At 41.5% G+C, this 26,270-nt stretch overlaps 1 protein-coding gene across 2 annotated transcripts in view; it reads left to right on the forward strand.

Moving 5' to 3' along the window:
* Positions 1–633: 633 nt before the first annotated feature.
* Positions 634–26,270, forward strand: part of COL1A2 (collagen type I alpha 2 chain) — a gene marked incomplete at its 5' end in the record, with an annotated part of 36,013 nt that continues 10,376 nt past the window's right edge. The window contains 34 exons of one of the 2 annotated variants that reach the window (XM_080817967.1): positions 786–855; positions 3,392–3,402; positions 3,995–4,009; positions 4,637–4,672; positions 5,805–5,897; positions 7,174–7,230; positions 10,457–10,501; positions 10,588–10,641; positions 10,737–10,790; positions 11,104–11,157; positions 11,563–11,616; positions 12,123–12,176; positions 13,950–13,994; positions 14,287–14,340; positions 14,438–14,482; positions 14,848–14,901; positions 15,412–15,510; positions 15,630–15,674; positions 15,782–15,880; positions 16,294–16,347; positions 16,507–16,614; positions 16,979–17,032; positions 17,134–17,232; positions 18,182–18,235; positions 18,701–18,799; positions 19,169–19,222; positions 19,702–19,755; positions 19,907–19,960; positions 20,239–20,292; positions 21,291–21,335; positions 22,427–22,525; positions 23,894–24,001; positions 24,726–24,779; positions 25,704–25,757. In XM_080817967.1, the coding sequence (XP_080674093.1) occupies positions 786–855; positions 3,392–3,402; positions 3,995–4,009; positions 4,637–4,672; positions 5,805–5,897; positions 7,174–7,230; positions 10,457–10,501; positions 10,588–10,641; positions 10,737–10,790; positions 11,104–11,157; positions 11,563–11,616; positions 12,123–12,176; positions 13,950–13,994; positions 14,287–14,340; positions 14,438–14,482; positions 14,848–14,901; positions 15,412–15,510; positions 15,630–15,674; positions 15,782–15,880; positions 16,294–16,347; positions 16,507–16,614; positions 16,979–17,032; positions 17,134–17,232; positions 18,182–18,235; positions 18,701–18,799; positions 19,169–19,222; positions 19,702–19,755; positions 19,907–19,960; positions 20,239–20,292; positions 21,291–21,335; positions 22,427–22,525; positions 23,894–24,001; positions 24,726–24,779; positions 25,704–25,757 (2,082 nt within the window). Of the gene's footprint in view, positions 869–3,391; positions 3,403–3,994; positions 4,010–4,636; positions 4,673–5,804; positions 5,898–7,173; positions 7,231–10,456; positions 10,502–10,587; positions 10,642–10,736; positions 10,791–11,103; positions 11,158–11,562; positions 11,617–12,122; positions 12,177–13,949; positions 13,995–14,286; positions 14,341–14,437; positions 14,483–14,847; positions 14,902–15,411; positions 15,511–15,629; positions 15,675–15,781; positions 15,881–16,293; positions 16,348–16,506; positions 16,615–16,978; positions 17,033–17,133; positions 17,233–18,181; positions 18,236–18,700; positions 18,800–19,168; positions 19,223–19,701; positions 19,756–19,906; positions 19,961–20,238; positions 20,293–21,290; positions 21,336–22,426; positions 22,526–23,893; positions 24,002–24,725; positions 24,780–25,703; positions 25,758–26,270 lie in introns of both variants that reach the window. The other variant, XM_080817966.1, reaches the window with a different exon arrangement.

Here is a 26,270-nt window from a genome sequence, read left to right on the forward strand (position 1 = left end):
AAAAGTGGGGGCACACATGCCCCAAAGCTGGAAAAAGTTGGGCGCGGGTGGGGGAGGGGACGGGAAGAGGGGGCGGGTGGCGGAGGGAGGGCGGCCTCCGGCTGCGCCACGCTGTCGAATCCCCACTCCCTCCTCCCTTGCTTCCTCTGCGCCCGCCGCGCGCCCTCCACCCTGCGGGTGGCCTGCAGGGCACAAGGTGAGACAGGGCTGGACAGCTCCTGCTTTGATCTCCGGGCTCCCGTCCTTTCTACAACTGCCTGGCTGCCCAGAGATCTGCAAAGTGTGCCCACGTCGGTGTCTGCAGAGCGCTCCGACGTGTCCAAAAGTGTTTCCAAACTTGGAAAGGGCGGGGAAGGGCGGGGGGATGGGGAGGGCGGAGGTATGCAGACAGCGAGTCAGAGTTTCCCCTTGAAAGCCTCAAAAGTGTCCACGTCCTCAAAAAGAATGGAACCAATTTAAGAAGCCAGCCCCGTGGCCACGTCCCTCCCCCCTTCACTCCCTCCTCTGCGCCCCCGCAGTCTCCTCCCAGCTGTGGCTGCCCGGGCCCCCAGCCCCAGCCTTCCGATTGGTGGAGGCGCTTTTGGAGGCACCCTCCGGCCAGAGAAACTTTGGCCGTATAAATAGGGCAGATCCGGGCTTTATTATTTTAGCACCAAGGCGGCAGGAGGTTTCGGCTAAGTTGGAGGTACCAGCCACGACTGCATGCCTGCGCCCGCCAGGTGATACCTCCGCCGGTGACCCAGGGGCTCTGCGACACAAGGAGTCTGCATGTCTAAGTGGTAGACATGCTCAGCTTTGTGGATACGCGGACTTTGTTGCTGCTTGCAGTAACGTCGTGCCTAGCAACATGCCAATGTAAGTGCCTTGGGCTTGTTGGGGGCTGCCGGGGGTGGGGGGAGAAAGTTTAGATGGGTGGGCACCCTGGTCTGAAAAATGAAATCCTGCAGTCAAGTCTAGATCTAGCTTGGAGGGAAGGCTCCCTGGCATGTGGAGAAAGGCAGGCAATTATGAGAAACGTGGAAATTATTTTAGAAATGAAAACAGAAAAGACTCAACCCTCCCCCAAAGTTAGGGAACTTTTCTCTCAACTCGAAGTGAGTCTTAATTTTATCTGGATCCTCTGATCAGTGAGGCTCGAAAGAGAACAGAAAGCTTTTTCCTAAGGGTGAGATATTGACAACTATCGGGCCCCATGGCTGCACTGATGCCCACCTTGTAAAACTTGAGGCCTGCTTTAGAAAGCCCTTGAATTTAGTCATGTAGAACTCACCCCCTAAGGGCTTTGCTCCTCTGGGCGGTTTAGGCTTGCCTGGATGATGACGATAACTATGAGGCGCCCTCTGGAGGGAGGACAGTGAAAGCACAGGGGACCAGGCCTTACGCTAATGGAATCCCCATGAGAGAGACCCCTACAGGTTTACAAAGGGAGGTGACCTGCGTTTCTGATTAAAGCCATTCCGGGTGGCTAGTGAGTGTATCCTGGGAAGGAAAATGATGTTACTTGGAATGAATACAGTCTGAAGAGTAGAATTAGCTTCTCCATTTATTATCTGGTCATGGACATGGTGACATTATTTAATTAAAATCTGTTTTGCCTTTCATTGAGCCTGCAAGTTACCTCTTTATCATGTTCTTAATGACAATCAGACATTCTGAACACAGCAAGTTGGAAAATATCAACACGGATCTGAAACTCAAGAGACCCGGGGTTTTCCAATGACTTGGCCCCTAATTTGCCATGTGACCTCGGGCAAGTCCTACTGAGCCTTTTCTAACATGCAGAATGCAGATTAGATGGACTCTGAGGCTACTTTCAGCCAAAGGTTTCATGACCAGACTTCTGTGTCAAGATAGAAAGAAGAAAATCGGTCCTTCTTGAAAATGGCTACCTAATTACCAAAGATACTGACTTGATAGGGTCGGAGGGGTGTCTGGCCACACCCAGCACTCCGAAAAGTTTGCTCCACCCACATGCCACGGTGTCTACCATTGCATCATTGTCGATGCATTGTGTGTGTGTGTGTGTGTGTGTGTGTGTGTGTGTGTGTGTGTGTTTTCTCCCTTTGTCCACTTTCAGTACTCACACTGTGGATACTAATGAGTGATTGTATGGCACAAATTCACATTACCCATTTTGTTTATATGAGATCTGAGGATGGGGGAAAAAGTGGGCTCCTCGAGGAAAGATGAAAACAGACCTAGGGAAGTCTGAAGGTACAAAAAGGCAACTCACCTTCTGACCAACAGCCAATGTCAGTCTGGAATAAAAGTTACCAAACACACATTTCTTCAAAATGGCTCAGTCTGAGTAATAAAAAGGCAAATTTCCAAAATCATAAGGAGTTCCGTTAATCAGGCCTGGGCATAATTATTCTTCCTACTGATGGACACAATGAAGTAAACATATCATTTTCCTTATTTAAAAGTAATTCTCATAAATTGCCCTTAAATATCAGTGCTGGATGTGGTCCACCCTCCTGAATTGTGACTCTTGCAACAGATGTTCTCACTCCAAATGACACACTTCTTGGCCACCTAATTAAAGCAATTTTTAGGGGTGATTCATCTCGTTGCCAGCTTGGCCACCCTTATATCCTGTGTTAACCTATAATTTTTCTACCGTAGGAGAGGAATTCAGTCTTTAAGGTCTTAGAGCAATTATGGCAAAGGGGGGGGATATTACTTCAGTGTGTTTTTCCCATTACTTCTCAAGATCTTTCGTTTTTCCATTTATACAGAGCAATTCCTTCTCAGGAACAAAAGAGATATATATTGGTAAAATGACCTTACCTAATTTAAGTGAACCAATGTAAAGCAAAATTTCGAATGTCTAAATGGCTCCATTTTCATAGTGACTAATTCGCAAATTAGACCTTTTGAAAAAGGACATTAAGAATGGTATAAACTCAATGAAGCTCTAGGTAACTTTTATAAAAAATGAAATATTTAGGTAACAAAGTTCCCGAAGTTTTCCCTTTTTTAGGTTTTTAAGTATCAGAAACTATCTACACCATAAATTATTTCCTCATCAGTGTACTGGTCTTACATTCAGCGACTCACCTATGCAGTTTATCAACTTAATTACTATGCATTGGAAATATCCTTTGGACACATTAATATTTCACAGCATTTATAAAATAGTAAATAATTAACAATATAATTCCAAATATATTTACATATTAATATTGCAAACAAATCACCCTGCTGATCCCTGCCATACTTTTGACCTGCATAATTTCCAAGTCATTAGAATATTCTTAATAAAAAATACATTTGATCCTTTAATTAGGTAAGTCAATTTTATAGGCTAATATGTCTATTTGTCAATTGCTGCTACGAATCAATGAAATGATACTAATGATTATTTACCTCTTTCCCCTTTCCTCTACAGCTTTACAAGAGGTGAGTAAAATTACTTTTAGAATTTGTTTTTTTATGCTGGGATGGTTTTGGCCGCACTTATGCCTTCTCTGGGGAAGGAAGAGAAGGTTACAGTGGTGTGAAGCAATTTGGATTTCCAAGAAAATCCTCAAGAGTTATGGTAGTCGAACTTTGCTGGCTGCCTAGAAAGTACCCACCCCAATTTCCAAAATGGGCGGTGCTATTGAATGAGACCACCCTTACAAGAATGCTCATAAGAAACAGAATAAATAATCCAGTGGAAGTTTGGGTTTTAAGCATCCACTACCGCGAAGCAGGAGACTTCACAGAGCTAGAGAATCTTGTTACTCCCTTGGAATCATTTGCAAGAGTATTAGGAACAAATTCTTAGCTCATGAATTGAATTTGAGGCATAATTAGAGATAAGTATGCATTTTGGTTCTGAGCATGTTATTTAATTTGTGGGTAAAATTTGAAATCATACTTTGAAATTTTGGAATAATGGTATGCATAATGTATGTACTCCGTAGATATATTTGTATACTATACAGAAATGGGAGCCATTTAAAAAAATACACAATTTTTCTCATAATTATTTCTTATTCTTTTCTAGGCAACTGCAAGAAAGGTAAGAGTCTAATATTTTTCCATAATATCTGAAATGATCAAAAATAACTTCTAATTTAACTAAATTTATAATAAACTACAGAAGGAAAATACTTTGTCAAGATTTTGCTCACATGGATATGCATTAAGTAAAGCATAAAATAAAGTAGCTTTGATTTTTAAGATAATCAAGTTTTATTCTCTTCCAGAATTATCTCTAATTATATTATACAAACTGGTGATTTACATACTAAAGAAAAAAAGACTTAATTCTGGAGATGGAAGGAGTATTATGTTAATTATAGGTAGTAAATGAAAGTTTATTTTAAAGGGCTTTTTAAATATACTGTTAACAGTGTAACAAAATGATAACTTTATCCACAGAAATCATATTTCTAAAAATAGTAGTTATAATATTGGCCTAATGACTGGAGACTGCAGCCTCTAGTCTCCCAGGTTGAAAACATTACATGTAATTATAATAAAAACAATGTAACTTTTTCTATTGTATTATGCCATTTTTACAGCTACTTTCTAATAACACAGTGTTTAGATCAGTCTTACAGACTAATTATTGTCAAGACTGCTTTCTCATTCACTGTAAATCACTTAGACATTTATTATTCTGCTGTTTGTATCTTCCTCACAGGGCCCAGCTGGAGATAGAGGACCACGTGGAGAAAGGGTGTGTAATTTTTGAACTGTTAAAAAGCTTTGGACCATATTTGAATAACTACAGTTTAGATGGTTCACAGGATTATCATGTATTGAGATATTTGCACCAACTTTTAAGCAGATAATGCCCTGCAGAAGAGGAGAATGAGAATTATTATATATAATCACTATTTTTCTAAATCAAGATTATCTTTTTAGAAAGCCAAGCTGTTAAAACCAGCCATGTTCTTTGCATTGGTTTGTCTTTGTTTTCGGTTGACTTGTCCAACTTATGCATAATGGACATGCATCTACCTACCCCCACAGTCCTCTCTTTGCACACGTTTTGTTTGCTTTTCAAGCAAGATCTCTTACAAAGCCCGGGAATAGTAGTGAAACAGCAGTCAACAACATGCTTCTGCCTAAATTCGTAAATGTGCAAGTTAGGTTTACGATTTATTCATGGTATTCTTAGATCTCTCTGCTCTGCTTATTTGGCATGTACAGCTACATTATATGACACTTTTGCCAATATATAAATACCTATATCTAATATCTATTGGGAAATGCAGTCTAAAATGTATTCCACTCCCAACAGTCTAGTAGAGGTGGCATTATGTCAGTAAATTACTGTAACGACATGAATAGTGTTAACGGTAGGAAGTCTGCAAGATTTTCTACCTTGTGATAAAGTGACTTTATTATCCTATCAACTAATCTACCATTCATACACAGTATACCAAAACAGTTGAGTAAGTTCATCAATCTGAAACTGACAATCAATATACAGAGAACACCACTGTGCACTGATCTCCATGTGAGATTTATAGAATTATAAATGGTAGCTATAATTTCTATCTTTATTTGAATCCTGGAGCTCCATTTTGAATTAATATTCAAAGGCTGAGCTATCCCTCTTCCAGTGGAACTAGTCTGCCCTGTGTCTTCTTTGTGTATCAGTCACTAAACCTCCTTCTAAGAAAGACCCACGTCATAAGTGAAGTTCAATCGATGACAAATATGGCATATTAAATTTCCTTACCCCTTGCACATTGAAAGGTCTGAACCACTGATCTTACCGCATATATTAGGTCTCCTTTTATACGTACAGGTTTATATGGGGGTCTGTCTAACCACGACCGAATTTGCTTTTTACAAAACAGGGTCCACCAGGCCCACCAGGCAGAGATGGTGACGATGGTATCCCAGGCCCTCCTGGTCCACCTGGACCTCCTGGCCCCCCTGGTCTTGGCGGGGTAAGGCGTCTTAAGTACTGCTAACTTTTAGCTCACTTCAGTGTCTTCTACCTCTATTGAAAGAAGGCTCATTGTGGAGCTTATTTTTAACAGTTAAGGGAGAATCTGCTATTTGGATATTAGTACATTTTATTTCATCTCTTTGGTTTCTTCATTCAAGATTTTGCTTTGCCTGGTTTCTTTGTGAGCCCTTGTCAGTTACAGAACTGGTCTTTGTGTTCACTGAAGGTAGCTGCAGCCCTCACGACTATTATTTAATTTGGGGATTTAATATCTTTCATCAGTAGGGCACAAATAAGAGGTGTTGCATTATTAAAGAGTTTGATTAGATTGAATTATAAGTGAAATCCCTGGTCTTCAGCAATTTCACAAACATCCTACTCTTTTTATTCTCCTTGGCTTGAAGTCTGCTGAACCAACATTCAAAGTAGTTTTAGGTTTAATTTGCTTGAAACTAATTTGAGAAAAGTACATTTCCCTTTTTCATTAATATCTTCTTTTAGCTTTATGTCTTTAACAATGGTATGAGTGCCAAATGGCCTCACTGCAGGAAGGAAAACATATTTGCTTAATTGGTTAGCACTATGAATCAGGAGCCCGATTCTAATATCCAACTGTATGCCAGTAAAATAAGACCTTTCTCCCCCAGAAGATCTTATTATGATTGCTTATCTACTGAGTGCATTAAAAAGCACCTCCTTTAATAGATCTACTACTATAAGAGAGATCTTTAACAGTAAAGTTATTACTGTGAACTATTTTTTAAAAGTTTAATCTTCCAAGGGGCATTTTAATTTAATTTTCCTCTAAACTTGAAAACTCTTTATATCCTTTTTTGAAACTCCAGCAAGAAAAAGTCCTCTCAGTCACTTTTGTGTAGTTCTAGAGGAGCGGGACAACAGGTGGAAATGCAAAGGTGACCTATCGGTCTCTGCTCAATTTCTCAGGAGTCTCCAAGGACTTAAAGTTTAGAAAGCTCCCCTTTCTCAGTGTAGAGCTAGAGGGTAGGAGGGGGGAGAGGTGATTGGTAGAGCAGAAAGGGTTTGAAAAGATGAGGTAAGGAAGCTTCCCACTTCAAACCAGGTGTGGACTCCATTTTAAACTTATATTCTCTCCTGACTTTTTAGGTACTTAGCTCAATATGGAATTATAAACTAATAAGTTTATAAAAATATCACTCCCTTTTTTAAATAACAACATAAAAATCTGTAGAAGTAGGATGAGAAAATGAACTACAGAGCTGGTAATTTTTATATGATGTGTTTTTCCTCTCTAGAACTTTGCGGCTCAGTATGATCCTGGAAAAGGAGTTGGCCTTGGCCCTGGACCAATGGTATGCTTCCCTCATTTTAATCTTAGCCAAAAAAATTACTGAATAGAGAATTTGTTTCTATGTAAAAAATTTCACATTGCCATTTCCTTAACTACCTAGATTAACACTCAATACTTCGATCAGATGAAGGCAACAAGTCCTTTTGTATTCAGATCTACAAGAATCTAAGCCTACATCTGGGGGTTGAATTTTCTCTAAAACGTGTGTCCAGTGTGTAAATAATCTCTGGACATAGTAACTATAGTTTAGATAAATCAATTTAATTTGAAAGAGTGATCACTCTGATTAATTTTTTTGTATCCTTTAACATTGCTCAGAATTTTAAGCAACCTGTAGAAACGCAGAGCTATTAAGTTCTATAAACTTGCTGGAAAGCAATAGCAAGTTCTAGTCCAGCCCATTTTTTAAAAAATATTTTATTGATTTCTTTATTTATATATGTATTTGAGTGGGGGGTGGAGGAGCAGAGGGAGAGGGACAAGCAGATTCTGTGCTGAGTGTGGAGCCCAATGTGGGGCTCAGTCCCAGGACCTTGAGGTCATGACCTGAGCCGAAACCAGGAGTTGGAGGCTTAACCGACTGAACCAGCCAGATGCCCCACCCATTTGTCCTATACGAGAGAGTTTAAACTTTTCTAGGGCCATGGAGGTGGTTAATGACAAAACTAGGACTTGCCTTCAGGCAGGATATCTGATAATCAACGACATCGTGTCTCACGTATCTAGTACTTGAATAAAACATCAATTTATTCAGCAACTATTTATCAGGCGCCTTCAGTGAGCTCTTCAGAACAGCATCCGTACTAGGGCTCTAGGGATGTCGCCGTGAATATGGCAGAATCTCACCCTCCCTCAAGGAGTTAACAGTACTGGAAATGTTTCTTTTTTTTTTTTTTTAAGATTTTATTTATTTATTTGACAGAGAGAGATTACAAGTAGGCAGAGAGGCAGGCAGAGAGAGAGGGGGAAGCAAGCTCCCCACGGAGCAGGAAGCCCGATGTGGGGCTCGATCCCAGGACCCTGAGATCATGACCTGAACCGAAGGCAGCGGCTCAACCCACTGAGCCACCCAGGCACCCCTGGAAATGTTTCTTTTAATACCTTTTGATTAATACCTTTTTAGTCTATTATAAATCCATACAGAAGAGAATAAGAGTATAATTTAGCATTCATATCACTCAGCACAAATAGTCAGCAACATATCCTATAATTTGAGTAATAGCTAGAAAAGTTCCCTGCATGATTACGATGATGATGGTGTATCTTTAACAAGCGAGCCTTCCAATAAGCATTAATAAGATTGTCAGAAAAAAAAAATAATATGAGCATGCACAATATATACTAGTATGTATAAAATAAAGGCAAAAATGGCTGGAACTAAAAATATTAAGTTAATTAAACACTGCAATTTAACGTTAACATGGTCTATAAAGTATAAATTTCACCTGGACAGTACATTCAGTGCTCTGTCTTCAAAAGAAGATGTTCGGTTGGACCTAATGGTCCACAGTAAGCTAATCTACTGTAAGGGCAAGATAATATTTTGTGTAAATTAAAACTCTCACTTAAGAAGTAATGTGCCTTTAATTGATGATTTCCAATTTCCTGATTTTTCTGGTAATTTTCAAACATCCATATCTAAAATGAAGAAGTAGAGATTTTCTTTGGCTTTGTTTGTATTGGGTATTTGAAATTAGCCATTTCAGCTAATGCTGAACATTAGTCAGCTTTAAAGCAGTACCTATGTCTCAGGAAGAAGCTAAAGGGGAAAAAAAAGTAAAATGCTAATAAAATAGCCTACATAAGCCCAGAAAATTAATATGGATTTCAGATTCCCCTGACTTTGGAACATTCTCTGGGGGGCACAAAACAGAGTGTTTCACTTTTAAATATCAGTGAAATATAATTTAAGCTTGCACCATCCCCACACAGTCACAGACATATGTAATCAACAGATATGTGGTTCACAAATAAGAAAGATAGGCAGCAATAAAGTATTAAAATAATTTTCCATGTTGGAAAATCAATAACTCTAAAACCCCACAGGGTTCTTCTCTGAATTAATGAGTAATCATCGTCCGTCTCACAGCCTCCACAAAATAAACTACCTTTTATGTAAATGAAATTGTTGCAAATATGCAGAAAAATGAATAAATATAATTAAAAATTCATGGTGTCAAAGAAAATTATTTTTAATGTATACCTAAAAAATTATTTTGATTGAAAAGTGACAGTTTCTTTTAATGTGGAAGCAATTTCTAAAACCAAACAAATAATTCTTATAATTAAGATGAGCTGCTTTTTAATAAAATCCATATTATTTCACTCTAGGCATTAATACCGTGGGGCAGACTTGCCTGCAGAGTCCCCATGGTTGATGTGTCATGAACAAATTACCCTAGACTTGCCTATGCAATATTTTCAGCATGAAGGAGCTGGCCCCTACAAGAGATCTTGCACAGACCTGCTTACTGCCAAGGGGAGTCAAGAATGTGGATTTAACTCACAAACTAGTAACACTGTCTCGCTCTACTTGCCTGGGACAGAAGGAAAAACAAAAGGAAGAACCATCTGCTGTGGGTGTGGGCCACAGTTTCAGTAATAACATTAGACCCTTCTAGGAGGATGTTTCAATAATGTTTCATTTTTCCTTCACCCCTCACTACCTCAGCTTTGGTCTGACATTTTCATCAGTCCCTAGCAGCCCTAAAAGGAGCTATAAGGTTACATAACAAACCTCCCTCTAATCATTAAGAAGGACTGTTGATCCTTTTCAATTGATGACCCTTGCGGCAAGAAAAATATCAATTTCTTCACTAAATATGACAGGAGGAGATGACCTATGATGGAGGCAATCCGAATGGAAATGCTTCACCCACGGCCCAGAAGGCGGTTGTATATTCCATACTGTGCACACGGCTCCAATTCATTGCTTTAGAGCAATCTCGATCAGCCCAGATGTCTGCAAATTTAAGGAACCTGTGGCCACCCACCCAACTGGGTTCTGCTGATTTGGGTAGGAGAAAAGGCAGAAGCAAAGACAGAGAAATAGTGGAGGAAATGTTGGTCTGTAAGAGCCTCCCTGGCAGAAACAAAAACTGTGAAATAAAACCAGGACAATTCTGTTTGTCTACCACAAAATGTCGGTGGCACTACTATGCCAGTGCTCTCCAATTCAAACCAAAGCCTCAATAACTTCTTAGTGCTAAGACTTGTCCTCTTTTCAGGGCTTGATGGGACCTCGAGGGCCACCTGGTGCATCTGGCGCTCCTGTAAGTACCCACAGCTGGTAACCTTTCTTCTGGAAAAAGCCAGAATTAAAGAGATGTGTGGAGTATAACGTACTGGTTTCTTTTAGGGCCCCCAAGGTTTCCAAGGACCTGCTGGTGAGCCCGGTGAACCTGGTCAAACTGTGAGTACATTTTCGCCCATTGTGGTAGATTATGTTTCTTCAAGATGTTTATTAATATAACCTCAATGAAATGACTGGTCTCCTGTTTTCTACAGGGTCCTGCGGGTGCTCGTGGTCCACCTGGGCCTCCTGGCAAGGCTGGGGAGGATGTGAGTATTTACTCATAAGCATTTCCAAAATGCCATTTAAACACTCCCTCCTCGACAAGAGTTTCTGGATTTAAATGAAGTATTCTGCCAAAAGCTGGATGTGCCCGACATAACTCACCCCATGTGCAAGATGTTATTTTAATGAAATCTTTGTTTGTTTGTATTTTGGGAAATTCATTGTCCATTAAGTATGTATTCGGACCCACATCTTTATAGAATGCCTTTTTCCCTCATCTTTAAAACCAAGATGTTCCAACTTTGATCTGACGGCTTAGCAAGAAAAGGCTGACCCTACGATGCTTTCATGTTTTAGGGTCACCCTGGAAAACCTGGACGACCCGGTGAGAGAGGAGTTGTTGGACCACAGGTAAGCTTTTTATCCCGGGGTCTCCAGCCCAGACGTCAGAGGCGTCTCCCATGCAAGGTGGATGGTAAAACTGGTATCGGTCTAAACGGTCACCTAGATGTTGGATTGCTTGTACCACTCACTGAAAGCATCTGACCAAGCAGGGAGCCCAGTCAAGAATGCATACAGTGTTTGTTAGTTCGAGGAATGTCGTTTTAATGACAGCAAGCTTGCGTAAACTAAATCCTGTTTTGCTCAAATAGCCTAGTGTTACTCAAGTGAGAACAAGTGGGTGCGCTTAAAATATCCTAGTCTTTGATTCCAAGTTTGAACTTCAATGGGAAGAAATACTTTGGAGGGAAGAAATCATTGTTTTCTAATTTAGAATGAAAACATGATTTGTCGTCTTCTGTGTTTCCTTTTAAGGGTGCTCGTGGTTTCCCTGGGACCCCTGGACTTCCTGGCTTCAAGGGCATTCGGGTGAGTACATTCTTTACCCAGAGAGTACATGCTTTTAGGAAAAGCCTCGACTATATTTAAACTCCTGGGTGACACATACTTGCTTCCAAATTCTTGGAATTCGCCAAAGTAAAGAGAGTTAGAGAAGAGTTCAGATGGCTGAAAAGTATGGTGGGATGCACTTTTCTCCGTGCACTCCCAGCTTCCAAGAAATGAGGATCCCTACGGAGAAAATTGTATAAAAGGCGTACGACTTTAAGAGGTACTTAAAACCATCTGAAAATGGTAAAAATTATTTAAGAGGGAGAGGCTGTGAGAGAGCATCTAATTCTATTTCCTTCCCTTCCAAGTGCAGAGAGGAGGCTTACCTGGGGCAAATGGAGCAAGTTTGCCTCTCGAGGCCGAGGCCGGCTGGCCTGGCCGGCTGGACCCTCCCTTGCACAGAAGGGGTCATCCCCGGGTGAGGGCAGGATTTGACCAAGCACTGTGATGGAATGGCATTTTAATAATAAGGATTTGCATTTCAGGGACACAATGGTCTGGATGGATTGAAGGGACAGCCCGGCGCTCCAGGTGTGAAGGTAAATACTAAGCCAGAACATTGTTGTTGTTGTTTTTTTAAATTGACTCTAATTCCCCATGACCCTCAGAAGGGATACTTTTAGTGAAGACTACTCATATTCCAAAGAATATCTTATTTCCTCTTCAGTACTTCAGAGCCTCAATGGTGAGGCTATGGGATTCTGTGACAAAAGTCCAATTATTAATACTATTTCTTTACTTCAATAGCTGTTAAACAGTTGAGATAGAAATAATGTCAATAGTTTCTTCCTTCATTTCCTATCCTCCAATTTCAGCTGATCTCTGTAGCCAAAATAAAAGTAAATAAACATATAATCAGATATTGGAACGCTATGTTATTTTAAACTGTGAATTCTCCTTTGCCATGCACTAATTAGATAGGTACATTCATGTCACAATACACTTTTCAACCTCTTTCCTGTGATTTATCTGTGCACACTCAAAAAATTTTTAATTAGGTAATTAAAGTCTCAGAAGTGTGTTATCTCTTGGCTAGGCTCTTCTCTGACAGCGTTTTCAACTATAAAATGTTCTCTCTCCTATTAAGGAGATAATGTGATATTAAAGTGAATACCAACGTAATTACAAATTAATGAGTAACGAATACTAGCGGGATTAGAAATGAACATGAATATGGAGAATCTGTTCTAACTTTCCAGCTGCCACACAAATGGATAAGGTCAAACTCATTCTCCCTAGAGCCTAATGTAATAGCTCAGCCTACTAGTCCCAGCATCATAAAATGTTAACACCAAAAGGAGCTCATTTTGCAAATGAGGGAAACTGAGGCATGGAGAGAATGAGTGACTTGTCCAGAGTCACACATCTAGTAGTTAGGAGGGCAGAGGCTAGAAGTTCTGACTCTCAAAGAACAACTTTTTGCTTATTCCCAAAGAATACATTTGACATAGAAGCCTCGAAATGAATGGTTCCTAAAGGGTCTGTGAAATCTGTTTCTTCCAGACCCTAATCAGATTCCTTAGTAGCAAAGTTCCTTCACATGTGCCATTTTATTAAATGACTGCTCCCCCTCCCCTGCCAGTAGCGTGGTTTTTACTCAAGATAAGAATATAGGTTGGAAATAAATAAGACAGCTTTGAAAAATATTACAAAGCTTTAAATTTCTATGCATATTTTACAAAAATGAAAATACTGAATGTTAAGAATAACTTTAAAGAGGGTAAATATGGTTCTATTGAAAGCAATTTATTCTCTGCCATCTCTTTTTATGATATCATTCCTGATACATAAGCCTAGTCAAAATGATACCCAAAATCTAAGGGGAAATATTAGAGCTGGGTTACATAACCCTCAAATGACCACATCTCCCTAGTACTCTCGTATCTGCTATTATCTATATTAAAAATGCATATTTTAGAAATTTAAAATTTTATGGATTGGCATAATTGAGAAAGTCTATCTGTGTAAGACATGTTACAAAATATATAAATGGTTCAAATTAAAATAATAGGGTAGGGGCGCCTGGATGGCTCAGTGGGTTAAGCCTCTGCCTTCAGCTCAGGTCATGATCTCAGGGCCCTGGGATCGAGCCCTCTATCAGGCTCTCTGCTTAGCGGGGAGCCTGCTTCCTCCTCTCTCTCTGCCTGCCTCTCTGCCTACTTGTGATCTCTGTCTGTCAAATAAAAAATTTAAAAAATAATAATAATAAAATAAAATAAAATAATAGGGTAAAAATGACCCAATCAGAAAAAAAAAAACCAAAAACTGATATCCTGTAATGAACAAAAACTCAGTCCTTCTTTTCCACGTAGGGTGAACCCGGTGCCCCTGGTGAAAATGGAACGCCAGGTCAAACAGTAAGTATCGATGACTTGATTGTAAATCTAAATGTATATCCTCTGTGCAAGCTGGAACTTCTTTCATGTTTTTGCTAATTACCATTTCCCTCGGCATTGTACTCTTTGATATGTTTCTAATAACCTTCTGCATACTTAATTGAAATCCATTACCTTTTAGTTGGAATTAGAACAAGACCTATTTATTTCTAGTGGATTCTTGCGCATGTTGGAAATTGGACAAAGCAAATGATGCCTGTGACATTTTAAAAATTAGCATTGTGGATTTCATTGAAAATATTTCTGCTTCTAGGGAGCCCGTGGGCTTCCTGGTGAGAGAGGACGTGTCGGTGCCCCTGGTCCAGCTGTGAGTGCTTCTGTTTTTGTCCCTTATCCTTTTAAAAATTATTCTAATAACTGCTGCTTAATTTTCCTCTGACTTTGTCTCCTTATTTTCTTCATAGGGTGCCCGTGGAAGTGATGGAAGTGTGGGTCCTGTGGGTCCTGCTGTAAGTTTTGACACTGAAGAATTTGGGAAGGGTTGAGAATTTGGGATGGAAACTATCTTCTTTATTAATTTGTAAAAATAATACCATTTTAGACATCTTACCAAATGTTCTATGTGGTTTCTCAAAGGTTCTATTTATAAGTACTATGGTCCCCAGGGCTCTTCATTGCTACATAAAGTAAAATCTACGTCCCCTTGGATACCTTGAATGTATCCCCTTTGGTATTAATGGCAACAGACTGTCCGTTTTCTCTTTGCCAGTATTGAATAAGATCAAGCCACTCTAAGCCACTTTAATCTTCTGGTCTTGTTGTGTTGTTAACTTGCTGGGAAGCAGTTTCTTACCATATTCTACTTCGGTTTCAGGGTCCTATTGGGTCTGCTGGCCCTCCAGGCTTCCCTGGTGCTCCTGGCCCCAAGGTAAAAACACTGCCAACCATTGTCATTACCTTGATCCATTTCTTACTGTGATGTGAAAGACAGGCCCTGTGTTTGCAGATAGGAAATTACACCACAGGGAGCTTAATGAATGCCCCTTTCAGAATGGATGTAGAATGACCCGTTTTCTCACTTAAAGCTTGATATGGATCATGTCTCTGTACTTGAGCTCAGGAACATAGATACAGAAGCCAACAAAGAACTTTATTTTATGGGACCCCTCTGGGATATACTCCCAAACTAGTGAGGACTGACTAGCCAAGAACCAGAGTGTCTATCACAGAGAGACAGAGGTAGGTGAAGATGGTAGGTACCCAAGATGGCCAAACGAGGCCAGGAAAATAGGAACCCCAATCCAAATCGGTGGTACCAAATGAGATGAGGGAAATGATTGCAGTTCCGAAGAAAGCTCGTGGAACTTGGGGGCTTAAAAATGGAGATATGCTGTTTAATTATCTGCAGACCAATGCCTTGTGTCATTCCCTCTTTTAGGGTGAACTTGGACCTGTCGGTAACCCTGGTCCTGCTGGTCCCGCGGGTCCCCGTGGTGAAGTGGGTCTTCCAGGTGTCTCCGGCCCCGTTGGACCTCCTGTAAGTAGCCACCGTCATCAGCCTCATGGAGTGGAAGCAGGCAGAAGGAGTGAAGGTGGGGTCAAAGAACAGAAACACTCCCATTGACTGATGACCTCCTCCTCTCTTCTTCCTCACAGGGCAACCCTGGAGCCAATGGCCTGACTGGTGCTAAGGGAGCTGCTGTGAGTATCTGGCCACCCGGGACCACTCTGCTTTTAGGCGCACTTGAGCACACGCCCCCTCGTCTGCCCAGCGCCTCAGGACCCACCATGCCACATTCTCTCCACAGGGCCTGCCCGGCGTTGCTGGCGCTCCCGGCCTCCCTGGACCCCGTGGAATTCCTGGCCCTGTTGGCGCTGCTGGTGCTACTGGGGCCAGAGGACTAGTGGTAAGTGGTCATGGCTGCAGCTCCCATCATCTTGAAAGGCCAACTTGGCTGTCATTTTGTCACCATCTCAACTTCTTGTGGTCTTCACATTTTTGGTTTTTTCTTTCCTGAGCATTTTTAGTGTATATTACTTCTATGAGTGCCTGTACATGTCTGGTCCGTCTATGTGTCTGTGTGTCTCTCTCTCACACACACACCCCTCCTGCTATCCTGGAACACTCCCCAGAGGTCAGTGAGGTAGATTTCTATATTGCTCTTCTCTGTTCCATGAAGCCAGTCCCATCAGCTCTTTGAATGTGAACCTGGACACACATTTCTCTTTATCTTGATCCATAAATATTCCAAGATGTTGGTCTGTGAAAGAGCTGTGACACCTGTTTTTCCTTTGACCGCCATTTTGTATTGAACCCTAGGGTGAGCCTGGTCCAGCTGGTTCCAAAGGAGAGAGTGGCAACAAGGGTGAGCCCGTAAGTAGTTCTATGATCGAATTTTATGGATTTATTACTTGTTTGATCTAAAAAGTCATATTTTTACTTTTTTAAAAAAGTGATTACTTTTTGTCTGGTTAGATACGCAAAAAAATGATTTTTCCTATTCTCTCCTCTTTTGCTTTTCTCATGAAACAGGGCTCTGCTGGGCCCCAAGGTCCTCCTGGTCCCAGTGGTGAAGAAGGAAAGAGAGGCCCCAATGGTGAAGCTGGATCTGCTGGCCCCTCTGGACCTCCTGGGCTGAGAGTAGGTTCCAGATGTTCTTGACACCCTGACATGCCAGAGGGATCTGAGGACACCCTTTCATTGGGAATTGGTCAGAACCACTGAGTGCATTTTCTAGATGAGGGGAACATCTGCTTTCCATCTCTTTTATTAAACCAGTGACTCTCAGTTTGGTCTGGAAACAATGCTGACCTACTTTTGTAGAATGCCTCCTCTACACATTCCTTTGAGGTTTGGGTGAAGTTTTCTGGCTTGGTTTTTTTGTTTGTATCTCTCCCTTCAGGGCATCAAGATTTCTTGCATGCAAGCCATGTCTCAGTAAACACTGCCCTATGGGATTCAGGGGTTTTTCCCAATCCTTCCTGTTTCGTGTCCTTTCTTACAGGGAAGTCCTGGTTCTCGTGGTCTTCCTGGAGCTGATGGCAGAGCTGGTGTCATGGTAAGCTGTCCATTACTCACTCCCGGTGAAGGAATCTGATGCTTCTTTTGGTGGGGCTGTCATTTGCTTTAACATCCTTCCTTCTCCCTTCTTTTGATTAGGGTCCTCCCGGCCCTCGTGGTCCAACGGGCCCTGCTGGTGTCCGAGGTCCCAATGGAGATTCTGGTCGCCCTGGAGAGCCTGGCCTCATGGGACCCCGAGTAAGTTTCAGATTGATTTGGAGCAAGTCATACCTGGCACTGTTTCCTTTTTGAAAGGGATGATTAATATTAGAAGACAAAGAAAAAAAAAAAAGAATCATCCAAAGTAAATCTGTTAGTAGATTTGCTGATGGTTGCCTTTTTAATTTAACTTTATCAAAGCCCAGAGATATTTTTACGAATTTGGTTAGTTCATCAATTGCTTATTTATTACTTGATCCAATGGTTGTGAGGTTTTTTTGAAGAATAGATTTATTTTAATATACCCAAATTAAGTTGGTTCTCCTATCAGCATGAATCTTTTATCTCAATTTGTGAGTTTTATATAAGGTGTCCATGAAACGTATTAGGACTATACATTATCAGTGTATTAGATTCATAAGTGAAATCATTTTTCCAGCAATCACAAAATGCTTTAATGTATTCAGCATCACACTAGCCATGGAGAAATGACCTTTAGATTCGTAGACACTCTAATCCATAGCAATAGAGTGATTTTTTTTTTGCCTCCATTATCTCTTATGGATGAATATCATCTGTAATTGTACCATAAACAAGTAATAAAGACACCAAATGTAGCAATAAAAAAATCCACTTTGAAAATTGCTTACTGAAAGTATTTGTTTTTCTACTATGAGGTAAAGAACATGATACATTTTGCCCATATAGTATGTTGCTTCCCAGTTTCTTGAGATCTCCATAAATGAGTCTGTGGCACTAAACTCCAATGAAAGGAAAGGTATAAAAAAAACAGAGAGAAGAAAGATTTCAGAGCTCTTTTCATAGCTCCCAGCTAGTGGCTAATACCCCTATAACGGTTTTCCCTGGGCAACAAACGAAAAGTCGGGGGTGGGGTGAGGGGAAGCGCTTTTGTGAGGTTTTAATAAATTGGAGCCTCGAGTATGTAAGTTAAAGTGCCGACATGAAAGCATCCTCATTTACTTTATAGGGTTTTCCTGGTGCCCCTGGAAATATTGGCCCAGCTGGTAAAGAAGGTCCCATGGTAAGAATTGCTCATTTTCCATTATATTTTCAAGGACGCTTCTTGCGCTCTTATCAAGTCTGTTCTGCGGCTTATTTATACATGAACACACCGAAAATAAATATCAGCCACATACATCATCTGGGAACGCAAAGTAATAGATTGTAATTATGGAGTCCAGATGAACGCCGGACGGGAAGGAGGGAAGGGGGAAAAAAACAGGGCAGGGAAAATTGAAGAGGGTGACGAGGGTCTGGAAAGGGAGGGGAAGGAGGGAATTGGGTACATCTGAGATTGACTCGGCTGTGTGTGTACTGACATCCTATTTAGAAAAGCAAAATGGATTCATAATTCGTTGACACTTTATACCAGGAAGCTCTGTGTGTTCCGAGGATGATTCTGTTCCTTCCTACGGGAGCATCCCCGGCTTGAGGTCGGGAGACCCCAGTCGATGCTGAGTGAACTTTAAATAAACTCTGCTTTCAGGGTCTCCCTGGTATTGACGGCAGGCCGGGACCGATCGGCCCAGCTGGAGCAAGAGGAGAGCCTGGCAACATCGGATTCCCTGGACCCAAAGGCCCCACCGTAAGCACACCACACCCTCTTCCCTCAGCACGTTCACCAAATCCCGGGTTCCCGGCTGCCGTCTGTCCACTGGACCTCAAGGGCAGGGGGTCCCTTTCACCACAAGAACACTGGAAGCCCCTTAGCGCAGTGGCAGCCGCTCTCCAGGGTATCACTGCACACCGATGGGGATCCGCCTCCAGACCTTGTGCCCCTGCAGACGCAGGTGGGCCTCATTGCACTTGGAGTTGCGAGATGGCGGGACGTGCCCTAGCGGACAGAATTCAAAGACTAGGAACCTAAGAAAAGCAAAGCAAGCAAGAAATTAACCTTTCAGAATTGTCGTGGTTAATTTGACATTGTGTCCTTTTCTAAAATGTTTTATTCTAGGGTGATCCTGGCAAACCTGGTGAGAAAGGTCATGCTGGCCTTGCTGGTGCTCGGGTAGGTGCTGACTTCGAGTATCTGCCCACGTAGCGCGTATCTGCCCACGTAGCTTTCCCTCTGGAAAACACGCGTCCTCTGAGGCCATCTGAGAGAATTCTGTCCTTGTCTTTTCAAAATGGCATCCCCAAAGACCCTTTTACAGTCCCAGAATATCTTTTTTCTTTTTCGACCACACTTATAAGGCAGTGGAGCGCCAACAAATCAGAATGTGTATTAGGTCAAAATTATTTATGGCCGCATTTGATTTTTATTTAATCTATGATTAAAAAGCTATGCAGATGCTAGTAGCATTCTCAGGCCTTCATAAATTGTCTTCCATCCATGGACTTCCCACAAGCCATACCAAAAGTTGGCATTTGGGCAGGGGACCCACAGTGAGTCATGCTAAGATGGGATGTGTTGAGAAAGTAATGCATGAGGCTTCGAGTCTTCTTAGACTCACAGGTAATGCTGAACCTCTCTGTGACCTATTGTAGGGGGCTCCAGGTCCTGATGGAAACAATGGTGCTCAGGGGCCTCCTGGGCCACAAGTGAGTATTTCTCCCATTCTTGTCCTTTGCTGCCCCAAACGAAGCTAGTCCTCCCAAATGACCGTCTCCCTTTTCCTGTGCAAAAGTTGTCTGGGAAGACAGCAATGGTGGTGTACATCTCTACTTAGGCTCTCTTTACTATTACTTTCAGGGTGTCCAAGGTGGAAAAGGTGAACAAGGTCCCGCTGGTCCTCCAGGCTTCCAGGTAAGTCCACAGAGACTAACAACATTGCCTTTGCCATACTAGCTGACTGTAAATCCCCAGAGCACTCCCCCGGACCCCCCATCCCCAGCACAGAGCATGATTTCAGAACTGAAGTAAAGAAGAGTCCACCTTTTCAAGGCAAACTTTTGTGTAACTCTTTAATAACCTAGAATAGTTCATGATCATGTCGATATCAGATAGCATCCAGAAAAAAACAATTATTTGCAAATCCTCTGAATAGAGCCACAAGATTGAGATTTGTGGTTTTTTTCATCTAGGGTCTGCCTGGCCCCGCAGGTACAGCTGGTGAAGTTGGCAAACCAGGAGAAAGGGTGAGTAAAACAAGGGATAGCAGGCTCATGGAAATTTGGGACTTCTCCTCCTGCCCCCACCTCAGGGAACGCAGGACTGCACTGCAATTATAATATGCAAAAAGAAACTTTATATTTCATATGTTAATGATAGTGTTCTACTTACATTGGTACTTTGGAGAGAATAAACGAATAAACCCAGTTACTCGCACTGTCTTGGAATAACAACTCCTTTGTTTTAAAGACTGAATGAAACACTGCATTATGAAAGGAAAATATATCAATGAATATTCCGTTTAATAGCCTTACTTTTTGTCTTGTTCTTGATAATGTTAACATGCAAATTATTTCCTTTCCCATAGTGAAAAAGTAAATGCACTGCTTTTCCACCAAACTAGACCCTGAAAAATTGCATTTAATGTTTTTCTTGGCATTCAGACATGACACTGCTAGCCACAATCAGGGCAGGAGTTCTGAGTCATTTTCTCTGGTAATTGTGATGAATGTGCCTCAATTCAGTTACATTCTGTGGCCTGGTCTCCTTTGTCAACAGTGGGGCACATTAAGGAGACAGCTGGTCAGTAATAAAGGAGATACACTTGGGTATACGATTAACTAGGTAATGTGCAGAATATGATCATTTCTATTAAGAAAGCAGTCTGTTATATAACTAAAAATAGGCAATGTCTGATATTGTTCATCATTATTTATCATATTATAAAATGAGATAATTTGTTTTAAAGTAATAAACTAAGTAATGGAAACTTAAATTTTCTGATCCCACGTTCTTGCATAGAAATATCTTTGATATCAGTGGAATTCCCACTTTTTGTATCTGTCCATATACAACTAAAAATTCTCTTGTTCCTAATAGCCCTGTACTTTTACACACTCAGGGAGCTAGAGCCTAGCTGGCTTTGTTTGGCTATTTCAAAAGCTATCTAAATATCTTAATCATAAGTGGATTTCAAGAACATAGATACATTTCATGATTTATTTCTATATCATATTCTGCCTAGGGTCTCCCTGGTGAATTTGGTCTCCCTGGTCCTGCTGGCCCAAGAGTAAGTATTATTTACTTTCATAAACTTCAGTCAATGTGTTTTTAAAATAAGTAGTGCTTTCTCTTAAAAGCTATTGATGACCTTGCAACAAGTTCCTGACACTCTTCTGTACTCAAACATAATCTGTAGAGAACATTTGATTTCTAAATTGAAAATAGACTTTTTAATTTAATTACTATTTCACAGCCCCAAACCACATAGTTCTAAGAAACATAAATGAGCTAATATATGTATTATATTCAGTAATTTATATAGACAAGTTATATTTATGAAAGTGGCTCAAACTGAGCCAAGGAAAAGTAGTATCTTACTAAGATTTTAAGTCACTTTTGCAATGTGCTTTGATGTTCAAAGTCTAAAGCTGAAATCATGAATCAGCTCTTACTAAAAAAAATAGATTTAATTTGTGTGTGGTCATTAGAATAACTGGAATGATGAGTTTGCCCCAACCATAATTATAACGAGGGCCTTTGAAACAGTTGCAATGTGGACTACATACATGTTAAATATTCTGGCCCGTGAAGTATCCTGTCATGGTGATGCTGACATGCAATTGGGACAAATGTAGATTGACAGGTAGAGAGATTGATATACACATGCAGACACACATACACATGTATATCCTGTTAAATATTTTAACTGTTACACACTGTTAATGCATAAGATTACAAAAGGGGGGGTGGGTATGAGTATATCTAATCCTATCTACACCTAGCATTGATCTTCTAAAATGACACAGTCTTTCCCTATGACTACCATGCATAACCGGCATTTATTTTTACCTATGGATCTATTACAAAAAAATAAAAACAAAAAAAAATGAGTTCCAAGTTCGAATATTATATTCTAGAAGAAAAACACTTAGGAGTTGTAGCCCCCGAACATTAAAGCCGAATGAAACTTTAGAGATTATCTCATCCCCTCCATTCATTTTGCTAGTAGAGAAATTAAGGAAAAGTAGTTATAATTTTATAATGGCAGAAACAAGATTCAAAAGCTTCAAAAGTAAGAACTCTGATATGTAAAATGGAATCTCTGAAAGCGATGAAGAGTGCAGCAGTTTAATTTCTCTCTCTCTTTCTTTCTCGCAGGGGGAGCGTGGACCCCCTGGGGAAAGTGGTGCTGCTGGTCCTTCTGGTCCTATTGGAAGCCGAGGTCCTTCTGGACCTCCTGGGCCCGATGGAAATAAGGTAAAATTTTCTGTTCTCTATTGCTGCTTTGGCCCACTATGCTCTAGAGTAACAAGATCATTTACAACAGGAAATGAATTGTTTTTCAGGTTTTTTTTTTTTTAAAGATTTTATTTATTTATTTGACAGAGATCACAAGCAGGCAGGCAGGCAGGCAGAGAGAGAGGAGGAAGCAGGCTTCTGGCCAAGCAGAGAACCCGATGCGGGGCTCGATCCCAGGACCTGGGATCATGACCTGAGCCGAAGGCAGAGGCTTTAACCCACTGAGCCACCCGGGTGCCCCTGTTTTTCAGGTTTTTTATTTCCTACTCTAATGATTTCCATCTCAGTAAATGACAATCTGATTCCAGTGGACCTGAATTAGCGTAAAGGAAGGGAAGTCCCCAGTGTTCTACTGGCATAAATGAATTAGTATGGTTCTTACTCTCACGTCATCACGCTGCTAATACTTGGATTTTAATCTAGAAACATCGCAAACATTTGGACACTATTTTTAAGAACAAAGTTTTACCTTCTCCTACTTCAGAGAGAAAAATTTCCAGAGGTAGTCTAAATTTTCATGATCAGAGAGGTAAAAATTGGACAATACATTCATCTCCCAGACAGAAGCCTGACAAGCTGGGTTTCAAACCGGAATCTGGTTTATATTTTAAAATAGGTGAAATGACACATTTCTAAAGAAATGGATTACTTTGACCACAATGAAGAGAAGGCAATTCCTATGACTCCTGATTCCTACCTATGGGTGGGGGGGGAAGCAAGGATTAGTTGCAAAAAGCTATTTGGGGAGGTGGAAGGATATTAGGAAAAAAGCTAAGAGGGAGAGAGGAAACAGGAAAGAAAACACGGTCCAGAGGATAGTACTCTCGGTTTTCTCTTAGAAGTTAGTCAATAGATCTGAAGTATGTGGAATTGTAGGGTTTTTATATAAAGTGGGAGCTTATACTCCCCACTCTTAAGGAGATTCAAATGTAAACATCTCCCCAGCTGACGAGGTTTCTCTCCATATCGCCTGCGTGGACTGAGTGACTTATCCTTGAGAAAGGTTTGTGGGCCAACATTTTTCACTCTGCGCGTCCTTTTGTCCGGGCCTCCACTTTTCGATGGCTGCCTGCCTGCCTGAAGAGGACCCGGAGCAGGTTACAGAAAGCTCACGGCCACCCACTCCCACTTCTCTTCAGCCACCGCGTCATTAATAGCGTCTCCCGCGGTTACAGCCTCCCTGCTTTTCAATAGCCCTCCTTTGTGTCTCTAAGCAGGCAAGAATGCGACCTATTAAATGTTGAAATTGGAATCCTTCAAGAGTTCGAGCCTTCATTTTCTTCTCTTGCTGCTGACATAATTGATTTCATGTGTGTTTGATTCCAGGGCGAGCCTGGTGTGCTGGGTGCTCCGGGCACGGCGGGTCCATCTGGTCCCGGTGGGCTCCCAGGAGAGAGGGGCGCTGCCGGCGTACCCGGAGGCAAGGGAGAAAAGGTACCCTCTCGCTGTTGCACCTTAACACGTGCTGTTGAGGAACTCTAGCCAAGCAGGCCACCCAGGGCTGCCCGTTTTTGTTTTTTGTTTTTTTTTTTTTTTGGTTTTTTTTGTTGTTGTTGTTGTTTTTTAAAACAGTTCCTGGGAGGTGGTCTGCTAGAGTTTTGAGACCTATCTCTACACATTTCCCTCTGCCACCTAGCACCTACGCATTTCTAAACTCACTAATCTGGCAAAATTCCTTGCTACCATGGAATTTCACGCAAACAGATGGTGTTGAGTAATACATGAGGCTCATTTTAATGCCACTAACAATAATGCCTCATCCTGCCCTAATTAATGGGAAGACGCTATATTGAACAGCTGTCAGCCGTGCTGCTGCATTAGTTACGCCGTAAGAGTGATCGGGCACCGAGGCCCATTGTGATGTCGCCTTAGAATTCCGTCCACGTGGATGTGTACCTTGCTTGATTATGCTGCAGGAGAGTGTATGGAAATTAGAAAAGAATATATTTCACGATAATCTGGAGAGGGCCCTCTATTATTTTTTCCTTATGTTTTTTTTTCCCCTCATTCAACAACCTAGAGAAGAGTAGGGACTCAAGACGTGACTAAATGTTACAGGACTAGAGGTGTGTGGGATTTTCTGTAAAAGCGTTACGGATTCGTTTTGATCCAAAAATTGGGCCGTAAAACCAAAAGTTGCCTTGCTTTATACTTTCAGGGTGAAACTGGTCTCAGAGGTGAAGTTGGTAACCCAGGCCGAGATGGTGCCCGTGTGAGTAGTGTTGTTTGTACTCAGACTGTTGTGTTTCCATTTCATTCGGTTTGAGTTGAGCAGCTTTCCAAGACAGAACTGACAAAAGGAGGATCTGGGTTTAGTGAGGATCTTCCTTTCCTTCCTGGGTCTATGTATAGTAGGATCATTTAACATGTTCCAAAAGAAAGATTGAACAGAACGTATCCCTTTGAAAAGCATAACCTGAATAACTTTCTACCTTCCTCAGTGTTAACTCTACTGAGTACAAACTATAAACCAAAAGCTCTAGGTTTAATAGAACGTTAAGTGATTTATTATAGGACTTTGGAAAAAGACCAGTAAAACTTGCATTTTAAGAAGCCAGAACCTCAAACAAGGTGCCATTTATTCAAATGTGTGTCCTAAGAATTTATCCCTCCAAGAGCAGCCCCCGTGATTAGCTGTTAATGCCAGAGAGAGGCCAAAGATCATGCCATGAAAGGATAATAACCCTGCCTGGAGAGTTGGCAACGTGGCTCTTCCAGGCCATTGGCTACCTTGGTTCTTCTCCTCGCTCCCTTGGAGCTGATACCTCCCTCTGGCACACTGAAAATCGTCCTTTCTCTGAATCCCCTAGCCCTGGTGGTTTCAAACAAGGCTGCTCATTGGCTGCTCACCAGGAAGCCTGACAAGAGCAGCGAGTTCAGATCTCCCCAATTCCTAACGTGCCCTTGACTTCCACATTCCTGTCACCTTGATCACTGGGGTACTTTCCTCCTGAGAGCTGCTTCTAATGGTTTTGATAATTAGAACTGAAGTGCATCAGAAGATTTCTCCATGTCCACCCCGAATGTGCAGTGACAGCATTCGGTCACGGTCTGAGCACAGCGAGGGGAAATGGCAGGGGTCACCTTTGATGGCCTAGGGGTGTAATTAATAAGATTTGTTTCTTTTCGGTGCTAGGGTGCTCCTGGTGCTGTAGGTGCCCCTGGTCCCGCGGGAGCCACTGGTGACCGGGTAAGCATGCATTCTCATGGAGTCGCGGCTTTGGGAGCCACTAGCAGCATTGACAGGTTTGCTGCCTGCCCCCACCCTAGAAAGCCCCCACAACTCATTTTTATGGCTTGGTATAGAGCCTACTTATTTAAAAACCTATCTGTTGTGATGGGGCCGCAGGAAACAAATGCTGTGTGTTTAAAGTTCTCTTTCCCTTCCTCTACATGTGCCAGCTATCTGATCTATACTTTAATCCCTATCATTTGTTTTAAAGACTTTCCCCATTGCCCATTAACAATATCCTAATGCACTGAGCCTCCTCAAAGCCTTCAATTGTAAAAAATCAATAAAATACATAGTGTGCCCATTTCACATCGAACAGTCCGCTTAAAATAGACCTTATTTATTGTACTGCACAGACTGCAGCAAATAGATAGCTCTTTGTCCATCTAAAAATTAAAATGTCCTCCTCCTCATATTGTGGGCACTGATTTATAGTGTTTTTGCAAGTGTATGACCAATACCACTTCCCCC

This window comes from Martes martes, assembly GCF_963455335.1.
Source record: "Martes martes genome assembly, chromosome: 11".
NCBI classification, from domain to species: domain Eukaryota; kingdom Metazoa; phylum Chordata; class Mammalia; order Carnivora; family Mustelidae; genus Martes; species Martes martes.